Below are 23,234 nucleotides of genomic sequence, written 5' to 3'. Positions count from 1 at the left end.
TTTACGCATTCGTAACCGAAAACCGCAAGAGCTGCCGGTAACTGAGACAATAGTAAATTTTATCATTGAGACATTTTATCAAACAGTTATTGAGGGCATTTCAAATTAAATGGTTCATCTTTACAGACCTGTAGCAAGTTGAGCACCCAGTACAATGTGCTACAAGATGTTGCACCATACTGTAATTTAATGATTGCTAAAGGTTAATTAAGTTAAATACAAATTGCAAATAAAAATATATATTTATATATGTTATAAATGATACTTGCCTTGATGACTTGAAGAAGCAAAAAGCAAGTCCACAGAAGAACCAGGGCCAAAATTCTTTTTAAATTAAGGTTGCCCCTTATGATTTGCTGATGTTAAACAAACAATTAAACATTTAAAAACTCAATTAATTACTAATGAGAAAAAGATAATTAATTTGAAAAATGCTCACTAGTGTTGTTTTCTCCTCATTAGGAACCAGTGCTTCATACTCAACATCAATCAACACTGATCAAAATAAAATAATATTAATTAGGACAAACAAAAAAAAAATAAAAAAAATTGATTAATTAATTAGAAGGCTGTAGTAACTGAGTTACTTTACATTGTCCATGAGAATCAGCAACTGTATGTTTCCTCTCTTCCATGGCTCTCTGCATTATTTTTATCCGTTTTAAAAAAAACTAAAACAAAATATCTCGATTAAAATCGTGCATCACGACGGCCACCGAATTACACCGATCGATAAATTACCTTCAAAATAGTTTCTTTCTTCCACATTACAATCGCCTTAGCGAATGACCTAGACGACGTCCCTATGCATTTTTTAAAAAAATAAATAAAAAATAGTAAGGCTGAAATTTATCATATAACAAATATTGAATTAATATCTATATACATATGTACCTAAATAGAGGAAGATGATTAGGAGAGAGATAAGCCAATGTGGGAAGACAAGACTGAAAGAAACACCAACGGTGATGCCGAGCATAAGCAAGGGCTGGAACAAGAGAGCCAAATCATAGTCAATTATTGGCACGTGCTGTCTGCATGGATGTGGGACCCTCACGTTGTACCAAACTGATGATGCAGATGCTCCCATTATCATGCCTTCATTTTTTTTTTCCCATCATTAAAAAAAAAATTAAATAAATAAAAAATTATCTGTACAGTAATTTCAGTAGGGTTCATTATTAGACTTAGCTTATAATGTAACATTTCAACAAATATATGTTTATGTAAGATATAATATTATTAATTATGTATATGATTAGTTCTTACATTTGGAAATAGCAGCAGCAGACTTAGTATCAAAGCCAAGAATGAGAGTTAACATAGGTACGAAAATGCCACCCCCACCCACCCCCCCTACTGTTCCACATGCTGAACCCAAGAACCCTATTACACTTGCCAACACAACTCTCCACCCAAACCTCAATTCCTGCAAAATTAAAAATTAAATATTAAAAAAAATACAATCTTTACCAAAGTACATTAATAAGTCAAAACTATATATATACTTACAGGCCAAATCTTGTCTTCGGAGGCATATCTGATCTGCTGTAGAAGAGTGAAGTTTGAAGAGGAAAGATCAAACAATTGTTTTGAATCAACAACTTTATGATGTGAGTGGTAATAATAATTGATGAAATGAAGAGAACAAAATGCTAAAAGAAAGGATGTGATTAGGTATATAAGTAGCCCTTTTGCCGCCATTAATTATTATTAGACTCCACCACCACCTTTTAATTGGTTAATTTCCCCAGAATATACTCTTCCTCTTCCTTTGGTAAGGAATAAATGAAAAGATGCAGTGTAATATATACTGTCAGAAGAAAAAGATTGTCCTCGGTACTATTAAGGACAGTGAATCTAGGGATGTTACTCGGGTCGGGTCGGGTCCATGAAACGGGTCGTGTGTCAATAATGCATTAACAGGTATAGTGTAGAAGAAAAACATTGATTCGCAATTATGACGTGTAATTAATTAGTGAGAAAATCTTAAATTTTCAATTATGGAACGTTAGAACTTAGCCGTCACTCGTGTGTGTATTTTTTTATTTGTTTATTTAATTTTTGGCTTTAGTCGTGTGTCCTGTTAATTGACCGGTCTTCATAGCTTTGACTTTGTTCCGAATTCATTTATAAATTATTAAAAAAATATTTAATAGATAAAACATAAAACGAGTATATATTATCAGTATAGCCATTATCATGAAAAATATAATTAATAAGATATATAAGATTTTTTTTTGTGTGCGCTTCCATTTTTTTGTTGATTTGAGAATCCATTAACAAAAGAAAGATTAGGGGTGGAATCCAATCCGATCCTCTTCCTTTTGTGTGTAATTAATAATCATACGTTCCATTCCAATTTTCATTTTTTTTTCAAAAAAAAATAATTGAGTGCGCATAATATATCAATTTCTGAAATGAATATTATTATTTATTTATTTAATAGGTACCCGGGAATTGGAAATATACCATTACATAATATGCGTTCCAAATATACTTATTACGATTAAAAGGAAAAAGCGTTATCGGATATATAAACCGGTGATGGACCGAAACAAAGACTAGTCAAAAGCCCAAATCAAAAGCCCGGCCCGCAGTCCGGAAGTACATACAAAACCAAAAGCAAAATAACCATATGCAAGTAAAAAGTTCTTTTTGTGTTAATTTTCAAACAGACAACGGACAAACGTTAAATTCACATCTTCCCGGGGCGATCCAGCCGTACACGTGCGACGCCCTCATCCGCCACCGCTCCGACGTCGTTGAACGTCTGCCCAGTCATCTGGTCCGTCGCTTTCAGTGTCGCAGCGACCCCACCCGCCGGAGTCTCCTCCACATCAACCTCCATAACCACCGGAGTTCCCTCCTCATCCACCGCCAGCCTCCGCCCCCCCTTCGCTTCTGCTACGCCACCATACGAAACCCTTGTCTCCTTCTCCTTCTCCTTCTCCGCCCCTGCGGTGCCCGTCGAGTACGGCGTCAGCTTATCTTTGATAGCACCCAAAGCTCCGAATATTCCACCACCGCCGCCGCCGCCGCCTCTGGCTTCCGACCTCTCTGCATCGGCCCTGTTTTGTTCTCCTTCAATCCTCATCTCTTCCATCTTCCTTCTAGTTTCTTCCTTCGTGCCTTCATACTTCTCCTACATTTAATTCATAACCAATTAACCAAAAAAAAAAACAAAAAACCACAAAAAAAAAAAAAAAAAAGCTCAAATTTCATAAAAGCGGCAAACCTTGGCGGCTTCAGCAGTTTCGCCGGCCTTCTCTTTTGCAGCTTCACCAGTTTCCACCGCCGTCTGTTTGGTCTCCTCTTTCTTCCCGGTCAAATAACCCATAGCCCTCCTGGCCGCGTCGGCCGCCGAGTCCTTCAACTCAGTCATCTTCCCTACAGTTGTGTCCTTCCCTTCTTTCGCTTTCTCGGCGGTGTAATCCTTATACTCGCCGGCCTTCTCCATTGTTGCATCTTTGGCTTCTGCAGATTTCTGTACAGTTGTGTCCTTGGCTTGTTTTGCTTTCTCCACCGTCGCATCTTTCGTCTCCTTCGCTTTCTGGGCTGCGTAATCCTTCGTCTCCTTTGCCTTCTCCGCCGTGTAGTCTCTGTACTCCCCCATCTTTGCGGCGGTGGTGTCTTTAGCTTGCTTCGCTTTTTCAGCCGCAGCGTCGGCCGTTTCTTTTGTCTTCTCCGCCGCGTAGTCTCTGTACTCTCCCATCTTTCCGGCGGTGGTGTCTTTAGCTTGCTTCGCCTTCTCAGCCGTGGCGTCGGCGGTTTCTTTAGTCTTCTCCGCCGCATAGTCTCTGTACTCCCCCATTTTCCCGGCGGTGGTATCTTTCGCCTGCTTCGCCTTCTCAGCCGTAGCGTCGGCGGTTTCCTTTGTCTTCTCCGCCGCATAGCCCTTATACTCACCCACCTTTCCGGCGGCTTGTTTCGCCTTCTCAGCCGCAGAGTCCTTAGTCTCCACAGCTTTCCCCGCCGTGTAATCCTTGTACTCCGCCGCCTTCTTCGCGGTGGAATCCTTCCCTTCCCTAGCCCTCGCGGCGGCTTCCTCCGCCGTCTCGGTTGTCCTATCAGCAGCTTCGTGTGACTTGCCCATCACAGCTTCCTTAGCACCCTGAACTGTCTTAATCAAGCTGCCAATCACGCCGGGACCCCTCTCTTCCTGCCGGACTTCCGTCTGGTGGTAGTACTCCGGCTGTTTCTCCGTTACTATAACTTCCTTCTCCGTCGCCCTTCTTTCTTTATTCACCTGGCTGAGCTCGTCGGCGGCGACTCTCGCAGCCGCTTCAGCTCTCTCCTCCCTCGCCGGTTGCCTTGACGCCATTCTTTTTCCCCTACTTCCAGTGATTATCTGAATCGATCGGTATACAAATACAATTACAGTAGCAATTCGATTGTTTTTTGTTGTTGTTGATTTTGTTAAGCACGACGGAGGTGCATATATATATATATGAGTTGATTTAGTATTGTTTGCGGTGACACGTTGCATGCTGAAATTTGCTGGTCTTCTATTATCACGCCACGTAGAACATCCTAATAAAACCACCGTTCGCCACGTAGCACCAGCTTATGAAACGCAGAAGAGTGAGAAGTCGGTGGGCGGTGGCCCTTATCCTCATATAACATTTTAAATACTAGAAAATAAAATTATATTTGCTCAAGGATTAATATATCGGGAATATTCTTGTAATTTGATAAAATAAATATATATTATTCAACTGCTGGTCATTTACGTAATTAGAAATAAACCTCTTTTGTTTGAGAAATTACATATAACCCCCTCTAATTTATAAATTTCTCATATTCACCCGACAAAAGGGTGTTAACGTAAGACATTTACAAATTACAAGGGTATTGATGTAGTTTTTAGAAAATTAGGGGTTTGATTTTTAAATAGACCTTACTTCAGGGGGACGGTTGTAATTTACCCCTCTAGTATATATATAGTGGGCCTTGAAATTAATTGAAGGCCCAATTGAAGAAATTAATTTTTAGTCCTGGAAAATTAATTTAAACCGCCTAATTCAAAAAAAAAGGTTGTCAGTGATCGTATTCGTTTTCATGGAGGCGGATATTGAGCCTTCTCAGCCAAATCGAATGCAGAATCATATGAAAAACATCGTATCTCTTCGGCGGCGAATTGATCTCAAAATGGCGCCTCATCTGAATCCCCCTTCTCTGCATCTTCATATACTCCTTTGAAGAAATTCCGGTCAATATCTTCTTCAAATTGGGGATATCTCTCACCGGAACAATCACCGCAAAAGTCTCCCAGTTCAGTACATCGCTGAACGGAATTACGTAACTGTCCTTGATCAGAACCGGTACGCAGCCCAGATAAAGCCCCTCCACCATTCTCGGACTCGCCACCTCGTACCCGCTGGGGCATATGCAGTAGCGGCTCTTCCTCATCATCCCGTAATAGGACATGTTTTTCGGGAGGTATCTGTAGATTTGCACGTCGGGGTCGGTCTTGTTTTCCCAGTGCTCGAGGAGTATCGGCCGGATCGGTCCGTGTACTCCGCCGGCGTAGAACACAAGTATCGGCCGCTTGGACGGCGGCGGACCGCCGATAATGCCCTGCGTAGTGCCGCCCGGGAGATGGATTTCTGGTATGGACACGTCGCGGGAGGGGTCGAATCTCTCCGATGTGTTGGCGTTGCATAATGCTCGGATTGCGTTCTTGTATAGATTGGGGACTGCGAATGAGATCTCAGGCCCCTGCATTAATATCCATGATCACAAAGTTAGATTGCCTGCCAAGTGTTTGAGTTATTTCCTCACTGAAATTTTAAGATTGCCTGCCAAGTGTTTGATTTATTTCCTCACTGGAATTTTAAGATTGCACGCCAAGTGTTTGAGTTATTTCCTCACTGAATTTTTCTTACCCAGTCATGGCAAGCAAGCATGAAATGGTCAGCACCAAGGCTTCGATTCCAGTAAGGATGCTTCTGAGCAATGACATTGACGTAATCCGAAGCTGCATTTTTCATTAAACCCCATTCATGGGAATCTTTCACGTATATCACCTGTGTTATCATTGTTACGCTGAATGGAAGGAAGAACAAATGAGCTTTGTCTTGGTCCATTGTCCGAAATCTGCTAACTTCCATATTTGAAATGAAGATTCCCTCTATCGCATACGTATGCTTACAGGGACCGAAATGGAACACTGGTGGGTCCCCTTCTTCGTAAACAAACACCTTCATTTTCTTCTCCATTTCCAAATAGCTCCTGTTTTTATTTATATACATTAGTGAGAGTTTTTAATCGTGAACTTTATTGCAGTAAAATCGATGGTTTTTTTAGGTACCTGTGAAAGACTTTGGGATTCCAATACATTGGTCCATCAGGGACATAATCGGGATCGGGGTCTCGTGTTTCATTTCCACCTTTTTTGGCTTGGCTAATGGCGTCTCGGGTTTGTGCGAGATCGGCTTCCACCATCTCCAAACTACTGTATGTTCTCGTAAAATTTCGATACTTGTCTTCATTTCTTACCTGTTGAACTATTGATACATGATAATCCACATTGCATAAATTATTACACTAAATCGAGTATTTCGTAGATTCGTATTTATTGTATATGCCCGGCTTTTAAAATAAATAATCCCATTAATCAGAATGATGACAATTCTAAATAGAAATTTGATTAAATTAGATAAACAGAGTCTAAATAAAATTAACAGAAGAATAAAAGAACAAATAGTTTGTCTAGTGCAAAAAGTAACACTATTCCCATGCCCCTATAAGATTTAGACATGCCAACTTTTGTGTATTTAGTGGAAATTTTGTTTTTAATCAATTATTATATTAGTCCTTTTGATGCTATAATCTTTATGATAAACTATAGCTGGATAATAATTAGCCACAAATCCTCTACACGCTTAATAATATCTAAACATTTTCCAACATACTGAAAATGCAAATAAACTTTAATACTACTACCTTTGACTTGTAATTTTCCTATAATGGTTTTCTTCTCTAAGTCCATGAAAAATTAGTTGATTTTAATTGTGAGAGTTATGCAACATAATATTTTCATTATTCACCATCACTAAAAACATAGATAGTTAAACACTATGATGGATTACGTGATTTGATATTCTGAAATAAAAACAAGAATGTAAAAAAACTGCATGAACGTAAACAGCACAATAGGGATCGACGGAAAGATAGAAAACTTACTGGTTTTTGGTTAGATCCATCATCAATGGTAAAAGATTTCGTAGAGTCGTTGGAATTATGATATTTCAGAGGGGCATCGTTTAGAAACCTCGTACGCAAGTAATCCTGTAATAAGTAACTAGAGTTGGAAGAAAACATCGACACCTTAGGACCCACGAAAACCACCACCCCCGCCACCGCTGCCGCCAGAAGTGGTATCAAAAACCATAAATGCTTGTAACACAACGATGATGTCGAAGACATCGCTTCTTTTCTGAAACTCTCTCTCTCTCTCTCTCTCTCTCTCCTCCTCTCTATTATATGAATCTTTTATGCTTGCTTCTTTCTTTATCTTTCTTCTTTTGAAAATTTGAAGTGAATTTTTGGTTGGGATTTGATTTTTGTATAAGTGGAGTTTGAGAGCAAAATTAATGGAGTGTGGGAAGGGTAAAGAATTATGGGGGCGTTATTTATAGCAGATGCTCCTATATATAAAGTTTTTCATGCAAAATATGGAAACTTAGTTATGACGGGTACGTTTTTCCTTCCATGCTTCGATTCTTTACCTTGTGCATGGTTCAATCAAAATTAATTTGATTTAATTAATTTTTTCCCTTTCTTTTTTGACGTGCAAGAAAGTCTTTAAATTAGGTATTTATTGTTATATTGGGTTTAACCAATCACTTTAAACTGTCTACTATGAACTTAAAAGTTGGCCCATTTTCTATATTCAATTGATAAGTTCTCATTTATTAGTTATTACTATATGAAGAAAATTAGCACCCGCAAGTTTAGAACAACTTTTTAAAGTCGATTGTATGCATAAAATAAAAGTATATTTACAATTATTTTATTAAAAATTATAAATTTTGTTAATACTATTTTATATTGTAATAATAAATCGAAAACATATGTATAAATTTAGATAAAAGAATAGAGAAGAAAATAAAAGTGGGAGGAGCAAAAACACATATTTATAAATTGATTGATTTTTCTTTTTTTTTTGCAGGTAGTATTTTGATTTATGCGTAACAATTAAATTGAACTTATAAAAGTAACTGCTGAATATTAATTTTTCCCCTTGAGCGAGTCATAATGTGGACCGGCCAACTGAACCGAAAGGCGAAAGAAAAGCAAAAAGTAAACTCACGGATCACGACATCGTTTTACATGTATTCTTCTTACAGACAGTTAACAAAACACACAGGAAATCATTCGGGAGAAACTCATTAAAAATTTCGAGAACCAAACCCTAATTCGTCGTCCCGCCGAGTGGACTCTGCGTTCGAATCGGCGGAGAATTATGCAAGATCCTCGTAAACACCAGGTAGGTCATTTTTCCTCTCCGATTGTTTCACCCAATCTTAACTCGGAAGGATTTCATAAGAAGATCGTTGTTCCTTTTCGTGATTTAAATTACATTTTTTCTTCAACTCTGTAATGAGTCTCGGGTTTGAATTCTCGTTCAGGTGTCGCTGCGTGGAAAGAGCGCCAAAGAAATTACGAGGGATGCCCTTCTGGAGAGGGTTAATCAAGAGAGGGAACTCCGGAATTATACCAGGAGAGCCAATGCCGCCGTAGTGCTCATTCAGGTAAAATCATAATGTTGTGAATCGGAAAACCCCAAAAAAACCAGATTCAAAATCATCACTCAATTATACAATTTGTTTACGTGTATTCAGAGGGTTTGGAGGCGGCATCATGAGATGAAATTGGTGGCACTGCGGCTGCGGGAGGAGTGGGAAATTATGATGAACAGTCGTGCTGGTCCTCTCACTGGAAAGCAGATAGCGAGGGAAATCTTGAGGCCGTTTCTTTTCTTTATAAACTATTTATCTGTTCGACGCGGGACAATTGGAGCCAGAGATAGGGACTGCATGATGAACTGCTTCCAAATTCTTTTGGAGGACATAACTTCCAAAGGTATGCCGTTCTTTGAATTTTGAGTTTATATAGTGTGGGTTGAGATTATGTATGATGATTGAGAATGGTTATTGGAATCAGTAACATGCAAGCCAGTTGAGACTTTGCGATTTTCAGTTAGGGTAGTTTGTAGGATACATGTTATTTAAGAGGATAACTGGATAATGACCAATCATGGATAACGCTCAGTTGGATAGTACAAAGTAAGACAACTTTCTATTATGCTCAGAGTTAGATGTATACTAGCTGAATATAGGAAAACCATTGGCTTGTTTATGCCAGACCTTGTTGTTTATGAGAAAGAATGCCTGGAAGGCCTTTACCAAAATTTTTGGTTGTTGTCTTTTTGATGAAGCAGAACTGTCTCTGATGCACAACTATCTTTGACTTGCAGATGTACATCAGAATTTTTGCTCGATGGTAACAGGTTGCATTGAAGATAGAAGGATATGGTTTCAACAGTCAAAGAAGATGATTTCTATTTGCTTGTTTATTTTATCCGTGTTTGACTCCAGTCAAAGGGTTCAAAATGCTGTTCTTACATCAACAGCGATGCGTTTATCAGTTCTCTTAACTGATCCGAAAGGTTGGAATTGTATCGATGATGATGGACGCAAGGATGCAAATGCTGCAGCGAAAAATCTAGTACAATTTATTGGGAGTAAACAAAGTGGGTTATATAATTGCATTAGGAAATTCATTTATAAACTGGAAGCTCCTTTTTCTTCTCAAGAGTTAGTATCTTGTCAGAAAGATGATATATTCTTGATAGTTGCCAGTGCAATAACTTTGTCTTTGCGGCCCTTCCACCTAACAAACATAGACATGAATGATGGTAGCATGACGGAGTGCGCAGTTGAGCAGTACTGCATCTCACTACTCACGATACCTTGGTTTCCCCAACGTTTACCCTCAATTCTTGCACCTGCTTTGAGACACAAGTCAGTACTATCACCGTGCCTAAGGACATTACTGGTAAGAGTTGGCTGTAATGAGAAATCTTCCAGTATTTTACATTGCAGCTAATAAAAACAATGAAACCATTTCCTTTTCTTGGTCAAGTGATTAATTTGTTGGTTTGAGCAAACTTCCTCAAATGTATTGGAATTTTCCTTAATTTATTGATTCCAAGTTATGTAATTCATTCTACAAAATATTTGTCAAAAATATTTGATATTTCCATTTTGGGAATTTTTAACTAACTTAGATTAAAGCATTAGGGGCTGATCAAACCATGGCAGGTGATGGCAGATCTCAAAAGAGAAGATTTTCAAGGAACTTTCTGAAGTGGATCAGTTGGAGTTGACATCCAAAAAGATGCCATGCGTTGGTTGGGCTCTTGCTAACATTATGTACCTTGCAACATGGAGTCATACTAGTGCAACCGACTCGGGAAAATTCGTTGAAGACTTAGACCATTCAGCCTATCTCCATGTAGTTATCATACTTGCGGATAAACTCTTGGCTTCACTTGGAAACTTTGAACAGATGACGAGGAAAACTGAAGAAACTCAAGTTGATAACTATACATCTGCCGTATCTGTATTTGAAATGGATGAAACAAATTGTGGGTTCTCAAAGCTGTCATATATGGACCTTTTTAAGCCTGTTTATCAACAGTGGCATCTTAAGAAACTCTTGGATTTCGTAAAAGAGGGCTTTGTATGTGGAACCGATGATCTTTCAATAGGCAATCAAACATATTCATGGAACTACAGATTGCTTGATATAGCTTATTATTATTCGTGCATGCTTCGACTATTTTCAGCTTTGAATCCTGTGCTCAAATCTTTGCCTGTCCTCAATATGCTGTCATTCACACCTGGATTTCTTTTTAGTTTGTGGGAAGAACTTGAAAAATATCTCTTCCGGGGGAAAAAACAAATTGCCAATTCAACATCATTGTGTGCAAGTAGAGTGTCTGGAGATAAAAGTGAAGGAGTTTCTGGCACAAGGCAAAAGGGATTAAGTAAAGACGCAGGCAATAAATGGATCAATGTGTTGCAAAAGTTCACTGGAAAGTCACCAGCAGAGGATGATTACGTGGATTCAGTCACCAGCCAATCTAACTTCAAACAAATTGAGGAGCCTCCTTCGGATGAATGGGACATTGAGCCTCTAAGGCGAGGTCCTGAAGGCATATCAAAAGATATATACCATGTGCTCCTGCTCTTTTGTTCCAGCTATTCACACCTATTGTTGGTTCTAGATGACATAGAGTTCTATGATAAGCAGGTTATATATATTTATTTCTTTTAATTTGTACGATTACATTGTTGTTATTATTCACTTGAATGGAGGTAATAATTTTACTGTTGTTGTCAAATTAATTAGGTGCCATTCAAATTGGAGCAGCAGCGCAAAATTGCGTCAGTATTGAATACATTTGCATATAATTCCTTATCCCTTGGTATTAGCTCGGAGTACAGAGCTCTTCTGGATTCTGCAGTTCGATGCCTGCATTTGTTATATGAAAGGGATTGTAGGCACCAATTTTGTCATCCTTCTTTGTGGCTTTCACCTGGTAAAAGTAACAGGATGACGATTGCTGTTGCTGCTAGGACTCATGAAGTGTTTTCAGCGGCTGATGGAGCAACCTCCTCAAGCATGGGTTCCGTCATTACTACTATGCCACATATATTTCCTTTTGAAGAAAGGTAGGTCCAACTGTGAGTTTGTAACCAGTTAAACTGCTGATAGTCGAAGTACCACTTCTTTTATCAATCGGCTAATAGATTTTTTTGTTGTTTGTGCTACTGCCTGATTAATATTCCCGGGAACTTTTATCACATAGCTTTCCACTTTTTTATAATTTGCCAAAAGAGCCAAACATTCCAACTTAAGTAATTCCATAAAGTCAAAACTTCAGATTTTTCAGGACATCCGTGATCTGATTTCTCTAGGAATATATAACTGCAAATATATATGGATGATTGTTAAAGCCTGCTTTTCAATGGGGAAATAATTTATTTTATCCTGATTTTTGGTAGTAATGTATTGTTACATTAGTATTTAGTCCTTTTTAACTAGCCATTCTACCTTATGATTCCTCCTTGCTCTTAAGTTGTTGCAGTCATTAATTTGAAGTCAATGTCCTAGAGGCACTTACGGTCCTAGTATTGATAATGGGCATTCACACACCCTAAGTTAGTACTGAACTCATTTATGCTTTGTGAACTAAGGGATCTTGTGTAGTATGGTCCACTATCATTTCCTGAAATGTGACAATTAAGTTCCGGAAAATTTCTATAGGAGATCTTGTGTATCTTTTCTAACCGAGGGGGACATTGGATGACGTTATGAAACTTGGAATTAGTATTGCAGCAAATCTGTTAATTCCCCTGACCTATAGTTACTCTTGGATTTCTTCCAGCTCCATGTTTAGTAGTTTAATATTCTCAAGCCACATGCTTGAACATCATGAGTGGAACTCTTCTAATTTTTCTCTTTACTAGGTCTATCTAAAAACTACTCATTTTCTCTTTTGATGCCAAAGATTAATATGATATATTATTCCTTTCCAAATTTGGCAGAGTCAGAATGTTCAGAGAATTTATCAGCATGGACAAAGTGTCAAGAAGATTGGCTGGTGAAGGCACTGGACCTGGTTCACGATCTATCGAGATAGTTATTCGTCGGGATCGTATATTTGAAGATGGGATGCAACAATTAAATTCACTTGGTTCAAAGTTGAAATCTGCAATCCATGTTTCATTTGTTAGTGAGTCGGGGCTTCCAGAGGCTGGCCTTGACTATGGTGGGTTATCCAAGGAGTTCTTGACTGACATCTCAAAAGCAGCCTTTTCGCCAGAGTAAGGTGTCATGTGCTCGAATTGTTTTACTTATCATCATTTGATGGTTTCTGAATTGACTGCATCTTATTCAGGTATGGGCTTTTCTCCCAGACTTCAACTTCTGACAGGCTTCTAATACCAAATCCAACTGCAAGATTTTTGGATAATGGAATCCAGATGGTTGAGTTTCTGGGAAGAATTGTTGGTAAAGCTCTGTATGAAGGAATACTGCTTGATTTTTATTTTTCACATGTTTTTGTGCAAAAGTTGTTGGGCCGCTATAGCTATGTGGATGAACTCTTCACTCTTGATCCTGAGCTTCACAGGAATCTCATGTATGTAAAGGTGAATGCTCTATCAAACCTTTGCAATTTCATAGGAGAGGCAGCTTTCTGGCCTTTAGTGTGACATTTTTAATGTGAAGCTTTCTTTCTTGTGAAGCTTATAGAGAATGTGAATGCAATAAGCAGTTTTCAATGCTGGTGGTACCAGTGTAGTTAATTATAGGGTGGAACGAGAGTTAAAAGATGAGACAAAGGAGTCGTATTGGCACCATTCAATTTGCTGTGTACTGTTGCTTTGGCATATGATCTTGTTTTCAGACAGTTGAAAGTTTATATTTTTTTATTGATGTTTGAGTTCCTATCATATTGTGCATATATCTTTGTTGAGAAATGTAATTCTGTTACAAATGAGGTTGCATATGAATGTTTTTAATATTCTGATGTCAGATATGACTTGGCATGCAGCATTATGATGGTGATGTCAAGGATCTTTGTTTAGATTTCACAGTTACTGAAGAATCACTTGGAAAACGATATATAATTGAGCTCAAGCCGGGGGGCAAGGATATATGTGTGACAAATGAAAATAGATTGCAGTATGTTTATGCAATGGCAGATTATAAACTTAACCGGCAGGTATTCATGGGTATTCTGTGATTTTGCTGAAGTTTAATGCATGTAATTGTACATTACCTCATTGCCATCACTGTATTGCAGATACTTCCTTTCTCGAATGCATTTTATCGAGGGTTGACGGATTTAATATCTCCTTCTTGGTTGAAGTTATTCAATTCAAGTGAATTTAATCAGGTATTTTGTTTAATGCATTTTCGTCTAATTATTCCCTTGTCTTGTCTGCATTTGTTTATCTATTACGGTCTTTAACTGTCTTCACTACATATATTTCCTAGGAAGGCGTCTGCTTATTTTGGTACATATAATAGTAAATATTAGATAGTTATTGCAATTATACTCAAGTTGACCATCACCTAGTATATATACAGTTAATAGGTTTTTCTTAGTCATTTCTATGGAATATAGTCATTACACCCAGAAAAGAATTGCCAGACAAACTTTAAGCACACGGCAGAGGTGCGAACTTAGAAACATGTTTTTATTAGTCATTACTAATGTTGATGTTGATCTTCTGTACAAGCTTTACATTTTATGAAGAATCTTGTAGCTTTCTATGGCGATAGTACTCATCTTGTTCGAAATATTTACGCTATATTATGACCAGGATACATTCGATTAATTTTTACGTGTGATATGGCTTTTACTTCTGTAGTAAACATCTTGTTCGTCCGCACTCCCCAAATGATGGTCATCAATTTTTGTTTGCAGTTACTTTCAGGCGGGGATCATGACATTGATGTTGACGATTTGAGAAAAAACACGCAATATACTGGAGGTTACAGTGACGGGAGTCGAACCGTTAAACTATTTTGGGAGGTAAAACCCCTGATGCAGTTACTGCACTACCAGCTTGCTAATTAGTTTCAAACATTTCTTATTGGATCTCAGTTTTCTGCCATTTATCTAAGGGGACACATAATATTCGAAGGAAAAGTATTGAGTATCCTATCTCTCTTTCTGAAGTATGTTCTAAGGATGTATTTAGGTTTACCACAACCTATAGATGACTAATGTTGTCTTATTGCCTCAATTGCATCACAAAATGCAGCTAAAAGCAATAGCTTTAAGAAATTCAAAAAGTAGAAGAGGTGTAAAGCTAAAGCATTTGTTGCAGCAAGACCACAGCAGTTCTCTAACAAAAATCTGTACTATGCAGGACATACTTAGGTGACACATGTCTGTTAGAGTACCGATCTGGCCTTTGCTGTCACAAACTCTTTTCGATCCATCTCTTGCTGAAGTTCTTACAGTTCATTTTATTTGTGCGCTAAGAAATAGTAGATCTGCTGGATTTCTGGAACCATTCACTTTTAAATTCTAGTGTGTTTGATCGGGAGATTTTACTTGATTTTCCGTAGATGGATTTTATTTTTCATAGCTCTGTGCTTCTAGATTTGGCATTAATTCAAGCTTGAGTATCTGTTTAAATGAAGTGAGCATGCAACTTCATCATGATGCTGCTGATTTTGAAATTGTCAAATTTGTCCATCCAAAACTTGAGTTTCCGTTTTGGTTTGTTTGTTCATAGGTATTTGCAGGGCTTGAGCCTAGTGAGCGCTGTATGCTTCTGAAGTTTGTAACCAGCTGTTCTCGAGCACCTCTGCTTGGGTTTAAACACCTTCATCCGGCTTTTACTATCCATAAGGTAATTTGTAACCTTCAATCCTGGTTTATTCAGAACCATCAAATCTCTTACTTATTCTCGTTTTAGACATTGTGGCAAAAGAATTAGTCCGGTCTTAACAAATCCAATCAGAGAATCTGGAGCTGTTGGTATAATTAAAATAATATTTAAGTTAGACCTTCTATTGGTTTTTCTTCTTTTTTATTTTTCATTTGACAGGTAAATGACTGGTTTATCTGAATGATTTGATATGATTATTTGACTTGACCTATTTCAAATCGTTAGGTGATTCTGAATGATTTTGTCTAGCTACACTTGGTAGTTATGGCATAGGCATTTCAGAACCGTCGTACATTAATTCAGTTCTTTGCATGTTACGATTTAAATTCTTGCGTTGTATAAGTCAATGTGACTTTAATTTCATTCAGGATTTTTTCAAGAGTTTTGAGAAACTAGCATGTACATTTCATGTTATACCGAGGCGTGAATTTTGCATTGCAGTACGGATAAAAACTAAATGCTTATCCCAGAAGTGCTATCCGACTCATGAAATTCTAATAAATGTAGGTGGTTTGTGATGTTCCCCTTTGGGCTTCATTTGGAGGACATGATGTGGATAGGCTTCCATCAGCTTCTACATGTTATAATACATTGAAGGTACTCTTCAGAAGGCTATAACACTGGTCCATTTTTATGGCCACATAATCTTCCTGACCGAGCTCTATTATATTATGTTGTCAAGTTGCTAACTAATATTGTGTTCGTTTTTTTAATCCCATGTAATGGATACAGCTTCCAACATACAAACGTGCCAGCACTCTAAAGGCAAAACTTCTGTATGCCATTAACTCTAATGCCGGATTCGAACTTTCTTAGTAGTTTGTGACAACGCGAAGGTATGCAACTTCTATTTAATGTTGATTGTTTTATTGTTATATTATGTCATCTCTTAGAGGCAAATTGCTGGGTGGTTATCAGTTCTACGATCATAATATCACCTAATATTATGTTTATTGTACCTAGTTGACTATACAAGCTTTTCTTGTTTCCGATAAAAAAAAAAAAAAAAACTTTTATTGATTCAGATAGTACTGGAAAATAGTAGGAAACATTGAATGTCAAAAAAAAAAAACGCAGTGTCTGCCATGCTACTGCTTTTCGTTTCTCTATGAATACAGTTTATGATAGTGTATAAATGTCTAACAGAGACTTGAATATGCACTGAGCTGATAAATTTGACATCTTATGATGCAGAAGTACTAGTGTGCGTAAGGATCTTGCAAATTTGCGTCATTTTTATTGGGATTTTGGTGTAATATGTGCTAGCAATCAAAGACCATTGCTCTTAAAATGTTTGGAATAAAGTGACGGCAGCTGGTTATCATACCATAGGTCCAGTTCTCTTTGCTCCCAGATTGTATATACACATTGCTGTGAGAAACTTTGTAAGTAATCAAACGGACATTTGCTGTATACACAGAACTTTGTAAGTAATAAACGGACTTTTGTGTTGTGTAACTTGGGAGCTGCAGCTGCTTCCGCACGTGTTTCATCCTTGTTTTTTCTGTTAATTGTAAAAAAAAAGGCTTGTAATATTCCAGATCTTGTGGTGGACAAAAATTGAAGTTAGTGTGCGTGAATAATTTTGCAGTCTGAATATGTAATTTGAATTAATTTGTATCATCCTTGTGGTGGACAAAAATTGAAGTTAGTGTGGTGGACAAAAAAAAAAAGGCTTGTAATATGCAGGTCTTGTTTTTCACGTGTTTCATCCTTGTTTTATATGTATAGCTGCCCTGTTCATACATCATGATACCCGAAGCAGCTAAGAACTTAATTAATTTGAATTGACGCATATTTTATTCTAATTAATGCATTCAAAATTATTACTGTTAAAAAAACAGTGGGCTAAATACTGGAATTGGTTGATTTGTGTGCTAGAAATGGGGTAGATTTTGGGCCTACAATGGGCCCATTTTGAACCTTAAATGATTTTATTTTGGACCTTTAGTGGGCCTCGGTCAAGTCCAAATGGCCTTTGGTTAATTGTGGAGCCTGAAGCCTATTTGGGCCGTGGCTTAAATATGAAATGGGCCAATGGTGGGCTCAAATTGATTTGAGTGGGCAATAAATGGGCCCAATATGGGCCTTAAGTGATTTTATTTTGGTCCTAAATGGGCCTCGATTGAGTCTGAAATGGGCCTACGATGGGCCAATGTTGGGCCTTAAATGATTTTATATAGGTCGTAAATGGGCCTATTTGGGCCTTGACAATTTCGGGATGGGCCCATTTTGGGCCATAAGTGATTTTATTTTGGTCAAAAATGGGCCTCGGTTGAGTCCAGAATGGGCATAATTGGGCCATGGCAATTTTAGAATTGGCCCATTTCAGGGATTAAGTGATTTTATATTGGACCTGGTGTGGGCCTAGGGTGAAGTCCGGAATGGGCCTAAAGAGGGCCTGGGGTTTATTATAAAATGGCCCATTTTGGCCCAAGTTATTTCTAGAATGGGATTGAATGAGCCTTTTTGGGCCAGAGGTGGGCCTGACTCTGTTTTAGAGTTAGCCTAGATAAGCATATTTTGGGCCTGGTTTAATTATTTTCGACATGGGCCCATTCCGAATAGTTAAGGTTCATCTAAAATGGAACACCTAAATCCAGAAAATAAGAGCAGGGGTAATATACATAATTGCAACGACTCCCCTAAAATGACAGTATGTTTTCTAGAAAGGATCACCTGCATAAATCGACTACCAACACAACAATCAAACTAACTTATTAAGTATCACATCAGCATATTAAATTATTCAAAGCCAAATATAATGCAAATGTTAAAATTGGTCCAAAAGAGTCCCAACAGTCCTAAGCAATAAACTATTTTACACAAAAGAACCAGCTCTCAGGCAGGATGCCTCGGATCCTCTGGAAGCGAAAGATGAAACCAGATTCGGTTGCATAAGCACCGAAAAAGACAATAAAGGATAAAACACAAACCAAAAGTTGTATGTACATCCTCGTCTGCTCCCAATATTTGTTGGGGAACGAGCATTTTACTAGAAAGTCCACTTACAATAGCTTTAAGTTGGAACTGATTATAAGTTAACCTTTTTTTTTTCTTTTCCTTTTATTCCTTTTTAGATAGCCTCTATCATCGCATTAAAAGCTGAAATGCTTCATTACTGGTTTCCAATTCATATTCATAACCGAGACTATTTGCACGGCCCCGAAACTCACCCATCTCATTTTGAGCTACTTGGATACCAACCAACACATTTGCACCAGTTTCTCCCTATAGAGATGCAATTGAAAAAGTTAAGTGTTTTTGCAAGAAATAACAGTAGAAGCAGAAAAATAATTGATGCAGACAAGTTTTGTAGATCATGACCTGCCCGCGGTAATGGAACAAACTTATATTCCAACGAGGACTCAAAGCATCTAAAAACTTCATCAAAGCACCAGGTCTTTCAGGGAAAATGAAACGGCAAAGCAGTTCGTCTCTAACGTTTGATCTTCCACCCATCTGAAATTGATCCGTACCAAAGTTAGCATAAATCAAGCACATAATAATGGCTAATGAATACTGTAAACTAAACATGCAAAGAAAATGGTACGACACTTCTAATCTTTAGAGCCCAAAATTTAGTTTAGTTGGATGGAGATACAAAATTCAAGTAGAGTTGATAATAATAAGATTAGTTGGTTACTTCCTAATTCTGAACTTTTATTCTGCTGCAAGACATCACATGAATAGCAAGGCACATGCTGCATAGAGATTGTTATGTGTCACCTTCACTTAGGGTGGCAGTGAATTATAATTTTGAATAATATTACCTACTATTGAAATTATAATTCACCTTCACCTTCTGAAATAATATTCTATATCCTATTGCAAACTGTCCAGGAACTTTAGATCAAGTGTTGGATGAAATGTATACAGTAGTTTAATTATGTGGGAAACAGGGAAAGTACTATCATACGAAGTAGGTTGTCAATAGAACAATATTCAAATCTCATGATTAATGGTACATAGCCTAGAACTTCATTCTGCTTAAACTAATCTCTATCTTAGTAAACGAAATTGTGGTTCTGAAAAGCCATAATTTTAATTTTGTATTTTGGTCTATGCATGCACTGAAAACACAAGATCAATCATGCACTTATATTAAAGATATTTATAAGAAAACTCATCAACACATAATCCAATTCATCCAATTCGGCAACAACTTTACAAGCATTGTTCAAATATTATAAAGTATAATTTTATCATGGGTTTATTATGATGTCCTTTGTTGCAGCTTTGGTTGAAAAAGTAACCAAGCCATTCATACTTACGAATATGACTAAGCTCACGAACTAGCAAAAAAAGGTTCAGCATGCATGTGTGATTTCTTAACTTACACGAACTGGGCTACAGGCATACATAGGAAGAAAATGAAAACAAGAAAAAACATATAGTCTAAATAAGGTCAATAAAAAAATGAAATAGAGATTAAACAAAATGGTTCACAAGCACAATCAAGTCTTAGAAGTCATTTTGCATGAATATAAATGAAAAGAAACCTACCAGATGTCGTAAATGATCTTTAACCAAGTCATTTTCAGTAAGATTTATGGTCTTTAGTTGAGATGATCTCATTCTCTGGACCATTGCGTCAAGTTCCAAGTCCGTGTGAAGGCCAACACTGTCAAAGAAAGTAAGAAAACGAAAATGAAACATATTTTGTCGTAATTGTAAAGCAGCAAAATATGGAAGGCCAATAGACATATTCTTTGCCCTTTTGCAAAATGAATGGAAGTACATAAAATATATCTTGCCTGTACAGCACTAAAGCTTCTTGTTTATCTAAAATGCATCTGTATTTAAATTCAGTAATATTCAACGGTCCCACCTGCAACCAAGTATTTAAACTTCAGAGTGCATCCTTGACAATATGAGAATCAAAGACCTGGATAAATTAGAAAACTCACAAGCTCGCAGAATTGTTTAAAGCTTCCAGGTTCCTCTTGTATGTAAGTTGCAAGGACAGCTTCCCGTCGCCTACCAACATCTGCAAGTTCAGTTACCAGTCTCAATCTATCAAAGTTCATGTTCGCCCCACTGGTCACTGCTACTACGTTTGCACCCTTGAGCCCATAATACTTGCAGTAAGCTTCAGCTCCAGCTAGAGCAAGCGCGCCTGCTGGTTCTAAAATGCTCCTTTTCTCCTCAAACATGTCCTATACCAAGGAAACTTAGTGGTTAGCACTACTTTCCAACTTCAATGCCTAGAAAAGCAACCGCATATTAACAAATTACTTAGTTGATAAGGCTAGTAATCATGAATACGTTTCCATCTAAATAATATGTGGTTTATTAGTTTTATAAGTGTTGAATGACCACTTCATCTAAACCATTGTGGATGTAGGTGCTTTTTTGCTAGTCTTCAAGGCACTCTGTTTGGTTGGGGAGGGGGGTAAATGTTACTTGGGCACCGAGAGCGGGGAGAATGCAAGAAAATTAATACGCTGATTTTTTGAGAAAAAAAATAATGCATAATCTGACACCAACAATTTGCTAGAAAGCATCAATGATTAGTCCATAAAAAAAACTCAGAAATCCAAACGGTAGCTAACCTTTATTGATGCACAGATAGCATCACGGCCAACAAGAACTACACCGTCTATCAGTTCGCTGCAAAGGCGAAAAGTCTCTTCACCGACCACTTTAACTGCTACTCCATCAGCGAAACCTCCCACTTGGTCTAGCATAACTCGCTGGTCATGGTGCAGGGATAATGCCATTGCATTTGCATCAAATGGTTCAACTCCAATAATTTTCACCTCTGGAGAAACCCTTTTCATATAGGCAGCAATACCAGCTATAAGCCCACCACCACCTACAGGCACAAATATTGCTTCTATGGGGCCTTTCATCTGTTTCACAATCTCCATTCCAACTGTTCCCTGCCCTATGATTACATCAGGGTGATCAAAAGGAGGTACAAATGTGCGGCCCTCTTCTTCTGCTCTCTTTTTGGCGTAAGTTTGGGCTTCATCATATGAGTCCCCTATGAGGACAACAGTGGCTCCAAGTCTCTCAACCGATTTCCACTACCAGTACCAAACAAAGGGGTTCAGAGATTGTGATAATCCCGACTAAAATGGAGGAAAAAACATAAACATACATATGAAAAAGCAAATGACCTTAATCTCTGGAGTAGTAACGGGCATAGCAATCACCGCGTTGCATCCCAATTTCTGTGCAGATAACGCCACACCTTGAGCATGATTTCCTGCTGATGAACAAATTACGCCTCTTTCTAGTTGTTCCTTTGGGAGTTTTGCCATCATATTATAAGCCCCTCGAAGCTTGAATGAAAAAACCTGCAACGCATATTGTTAGCTTACATAAAATTTTACGCTAATTCTTCACAACCAATACCGGAATACTAAAAATGAGTTTACATTCCTTGACAAACTTAATATTGGATTAGTTCCCCGACTTCCTCAAGATCAATAAAAAGGTTGAACAAAAAACACCCGATAAATTATACGGCAACTAAGCTTTTCTGAGCAGCAAGAATTGAGTTGATCAAATAGCAGAAACCCTAATAATGAAAAATCATACAGCTATCATAAGATGAGATATTGCTTTCGGGCCTAATGACAAAACAATCTTAATAAATTTGTTAAGTTGAACTGAAAATCCCCAAATAAGGATCCATTTCCTTGTCAATTCAAAAGTACAAACAAACAATTTACGAAAAAAAGGACTACACTAGAAAGAATATCCAAGCAATTGACAAATTGAAAGACATAAAAGAAGGAAATATTACTATGAAGAAATACAAAAACTAATAAACACATACACGCGTCAATTGAAATACATACAGGCTGAAGATCCTCTCTCTTGAGCCAGACATTGACCCCCCACCTCTCAGAGAGCTTCGTCGCGAGTTGCAGCGGCGACTCATAAGCCACATCATACACCTTCGACGCGAGAATATTCGTCAAATATTCCATAGCGTTCAGCGTACCCTCGGCAACAACACCTCTGCCTAAATTCTCATTCGGCAACAATCGCCCGCTCTCGCACTGCAGCGAACTCGGGGAAACCCTTAACAGAGGCACCGGCGCCGGCGCAGTCGACGGCAAAACCCTAGAAATATTTTCGACCGACGGTAAAATCTCGACCCCTTGTTTGGACAGCGTAGCATAGATCGACGGCTTTAGACGGGAGCACTTAACGGCGTTGGAGGAGGATGTTTTGAAAACCTCGGTGTTAAAAAATCCGGCGTGGAAGGGGGATCGGTTGGGGGAAAAACAAAGTGATTCCATTATCAGAATTTCTAGATACAGATTTCGAACGCCGATGTTTTCTGTCCCGCTTCAGAAGAGAAACGCGAGAACGGCGGAGTATAGTGTAGGGCTGCCGGACGTGTTAACAGTGGGGGTTGGCGAGCGTTGCAGATTTTGTGAAGACGACGACAACCGTCCTCTCTCTCACACACACTAATTTCTCTCTCTCTGTCTCTCTCTCACACACACACTGTTGAGACCAATGGAATTGAAACGACGTAGGGTTTTGACGAATGACGATACAAATTCCAATTGCGACCGTAGGTCCAGTCATGAAATAGAATAATCCGGGGTGGAATTGCAATTAATATTCTTTTTACCGCAGTGTAACCGTAAAGTTGTGTATCTACGAGGGCTAAATTGCAATGCTTTTACATATTGTTGAAAATGGATTTCTTCTGTACTTTCTTTTTTTTCTTCATATATGACAGTTTAATTTCACTAAATATACACATGGCGTTCAACA

General features: G+C 38.1%; 5 protein-coding genes across 12 annotated transcripts in view; 1 reads left to right on the top strand and 4 right to left on the bottom strand.

The window, feature by feature from the left end:
- The window catches only part of LOC105956730 (sulfite exporter TauE/SafE family protein 4-like), a 2,743-nt gene extending 964 nt beyond the window's left edge, over positions 1–1,779 (bottom strand). The window contains exons 1-9 of the mRNA XM_088826643.1: positions 1,513–1,779; positions 1,270–1,429; positions 895–1,098; positions 742–803; positions 593–641; positions 440–495; positions 270–356; positions 129–179; positions 1–41 (exon numbers count right to left, since the gene is read on the bottom strand). The exon at positions 1–41 is cut by the window's left edge and continues 199 nt beyond it. Of these exons, the coding sequence (XP_088682769.1) occupies positions 1–41; positions 129–179; positions 270–356; positions 440–495; positions 593–641; positions 742–803; positions 895–1,098; positions 1,270–1,429; positions 1,513–1,704 (902 nt within the window). The 5' untranslated portion in view covers positions 1,705–1,779. The remainder of the gene's footprint in view (positions 42–128; positions 180–269; positions 357–439; positions 496–592; positions 642–741; positions 804–894; positions 1,099–1,269; positions 1,430–1,512) is intronic.
- Positions 1,780–2,484: 705 nt separating this feature from the next.
- LOC105956560 (late embryogenesis abundant protein, putative / LEA protein) lies at positions 2,485–4,436 on the bottom strand. Its single transcript, XM_012980412.2, has 2 exons — positions 3,239–4,436; positions 2,485–3,145 (listed from the first exon to the last, which is right to left on the bottom strand). The coding sequence occupies exons 1-2, from the start codon at positions 4,322–4,324 to the stop codon at positions 2,699–2,701; spliced, it is 1,533 nt and encodes a 510-aa protein (XP_012835866.2). The 5' UTR covers positions 4,325–4,436; the 3' UTR covers positions 2,485–2,698.
- Positions 4,437–4,728: 292 nt separating this feature from the next.
- LOC105956559 (putative glycosyltransferase At5g03795) lies at positions 4,729–7,607 on the bottom strand. Its single transcript, XM_012980410.2, has 4 exons — positions 7,189–7,607; positions 6,314–6,501; positions 5,889–6,234; positions 4,729–5,721 (listed from the first exon to the last, which is right to left on the bottom strand). The coding sequence occupies exons 1-4, from the start codon at positions 7,429–7,431 to the stop codon at positions 5,041–5,043; spliced, it is 1,458 nt and encodes a 485-aa protein (XP_012835864.2). The 5' UTR covers positions 7,432–7,607; the 3' UTR covers positions 4,729–5,040.
- Positions 5,149–17,095, top strand: UPL7 (ubiquitin-protein ligase 7). Of its 6 annotated transcripts, XM_088826911.1 has the most exons (17): positions 5,149–6,175; positions 6,289–6,459; positions 8,177–8,494; positions 8,637–8,759; positions 8,850–9,090; positions 9,485–10,065; positions 10,342–11,325; positions 11,425–11,747; positions 12,624–12,902; positions 12,977–13,229; positions 13,634–13,804; positions 13,886–13,978; positions 14,513–14,620; positions 15,333–15,449; positions 15,996–16,085; positions 16,221–16,324; positions 16,683–17,095. In XM_088826911.1, the coding sequence occupies exons 3-16, from the start codon at positions 8,471–8,473 to the stop codon at positions 16,302–16,304; spliced, it is 3,471 nt and encodes a 1,156-aa protein (XP_088683037.1). In that variant the 5' UTR covers positions 5,149–6,175; positions 6,289–6,459; positions 8,177–8,470; the 3' UTR covers positions 16,305–16,324; positions 16,683–17,095. The 6 variants fall into 6 exon arrangements, 2 of the variants coding, with proteins under 2 accessions (XP_088683037.1, XP_012836072.2); XR_016034927.1 differs by lacking the exon at positions 5,149–6,175 and having other exon boundaries at positions 6,354–6,459; positions 14,961–15,449; XR_016034930.1 differs by lacking the exon at positions 5,149–6,175 and having other exon boundaries at positions 6,354–6,459; positions 13,616–13,804; positions 16,686–17,095.
- Positions 17,096–18,227: 1,132 nt separating this feature from the next.
- On the bottom strand, positions 18,228–23,233 carry OMR1 (L-O-methylthreonine resistant 1). 3 transcript variants are annotated; one of them, XR_016034950.1, is made up of 9 exons: positions 22,301–23,217; positions 21,614–21,793; positions 21,044–21,520; positions 20,399–20,647; positions 20,246–20,319; positions 19,660–20,112; positions 19,366–19,586; positions 18,816–19,323; positions 18,228–18,719 (listed from the first exon to the last, which is right to left on the bottom strand). XR_016034950.1 is itself a non-coding variant. In XM_012980617.2 (8 exons), the coding sequence occupies exons 1-8, from the start codon at positions 22,393–22,395 to the stop codon at positions 18,579–18,581; spliced, it is 1,491 nt and encodes a 496-aa protein (XP_012836071.2). In that variant the 5' UTR covers positions 22,396–23,233; the 3' UTR covers positions 18,228–18,578. The 3 variants fall into 3 exon arrangements, 2 of the variants coding, with proteins under 2 accessions (XP_012836071.2, XP_012836070.2); XM_012980617.2 differs by lacking the exon at positions 19,366–19,586 and having other exon boundaries at positions 18,816–18,950; positions 19,995–20,112; positions 22,279–23,233; XM_012980616.2 differs by lacking the exon at positions 19,366–19,586 and having other exon boundaries at positions 18,816–18,950; positions 19,995–20,112.
- Between the last annotated feature and the right edge of the window lies 1 nt (position 23,234).

The sequence above is a fragment of the Erythranthe guttata genome, chromosome 12 (assembly GCF_056151865.1).
Source record: "Erythranthe guttata isolate IM_541 chromosome 12, IM_541, whole genome shotgun sequence".
NCBI classification, from domain to species: domain Eukaryota; kingdom Viridiplantae; phylum Streptophyta; class Magnoliopsida; order Lamiales; family Phrymaceae; genus Erythranthe; species Erythranthe guttata.
The sequence above is the reverse complement of the archived record's forward strand: the minus strand, read 5'-3'. Positions and strand labels throughout refer to the sequence as shown.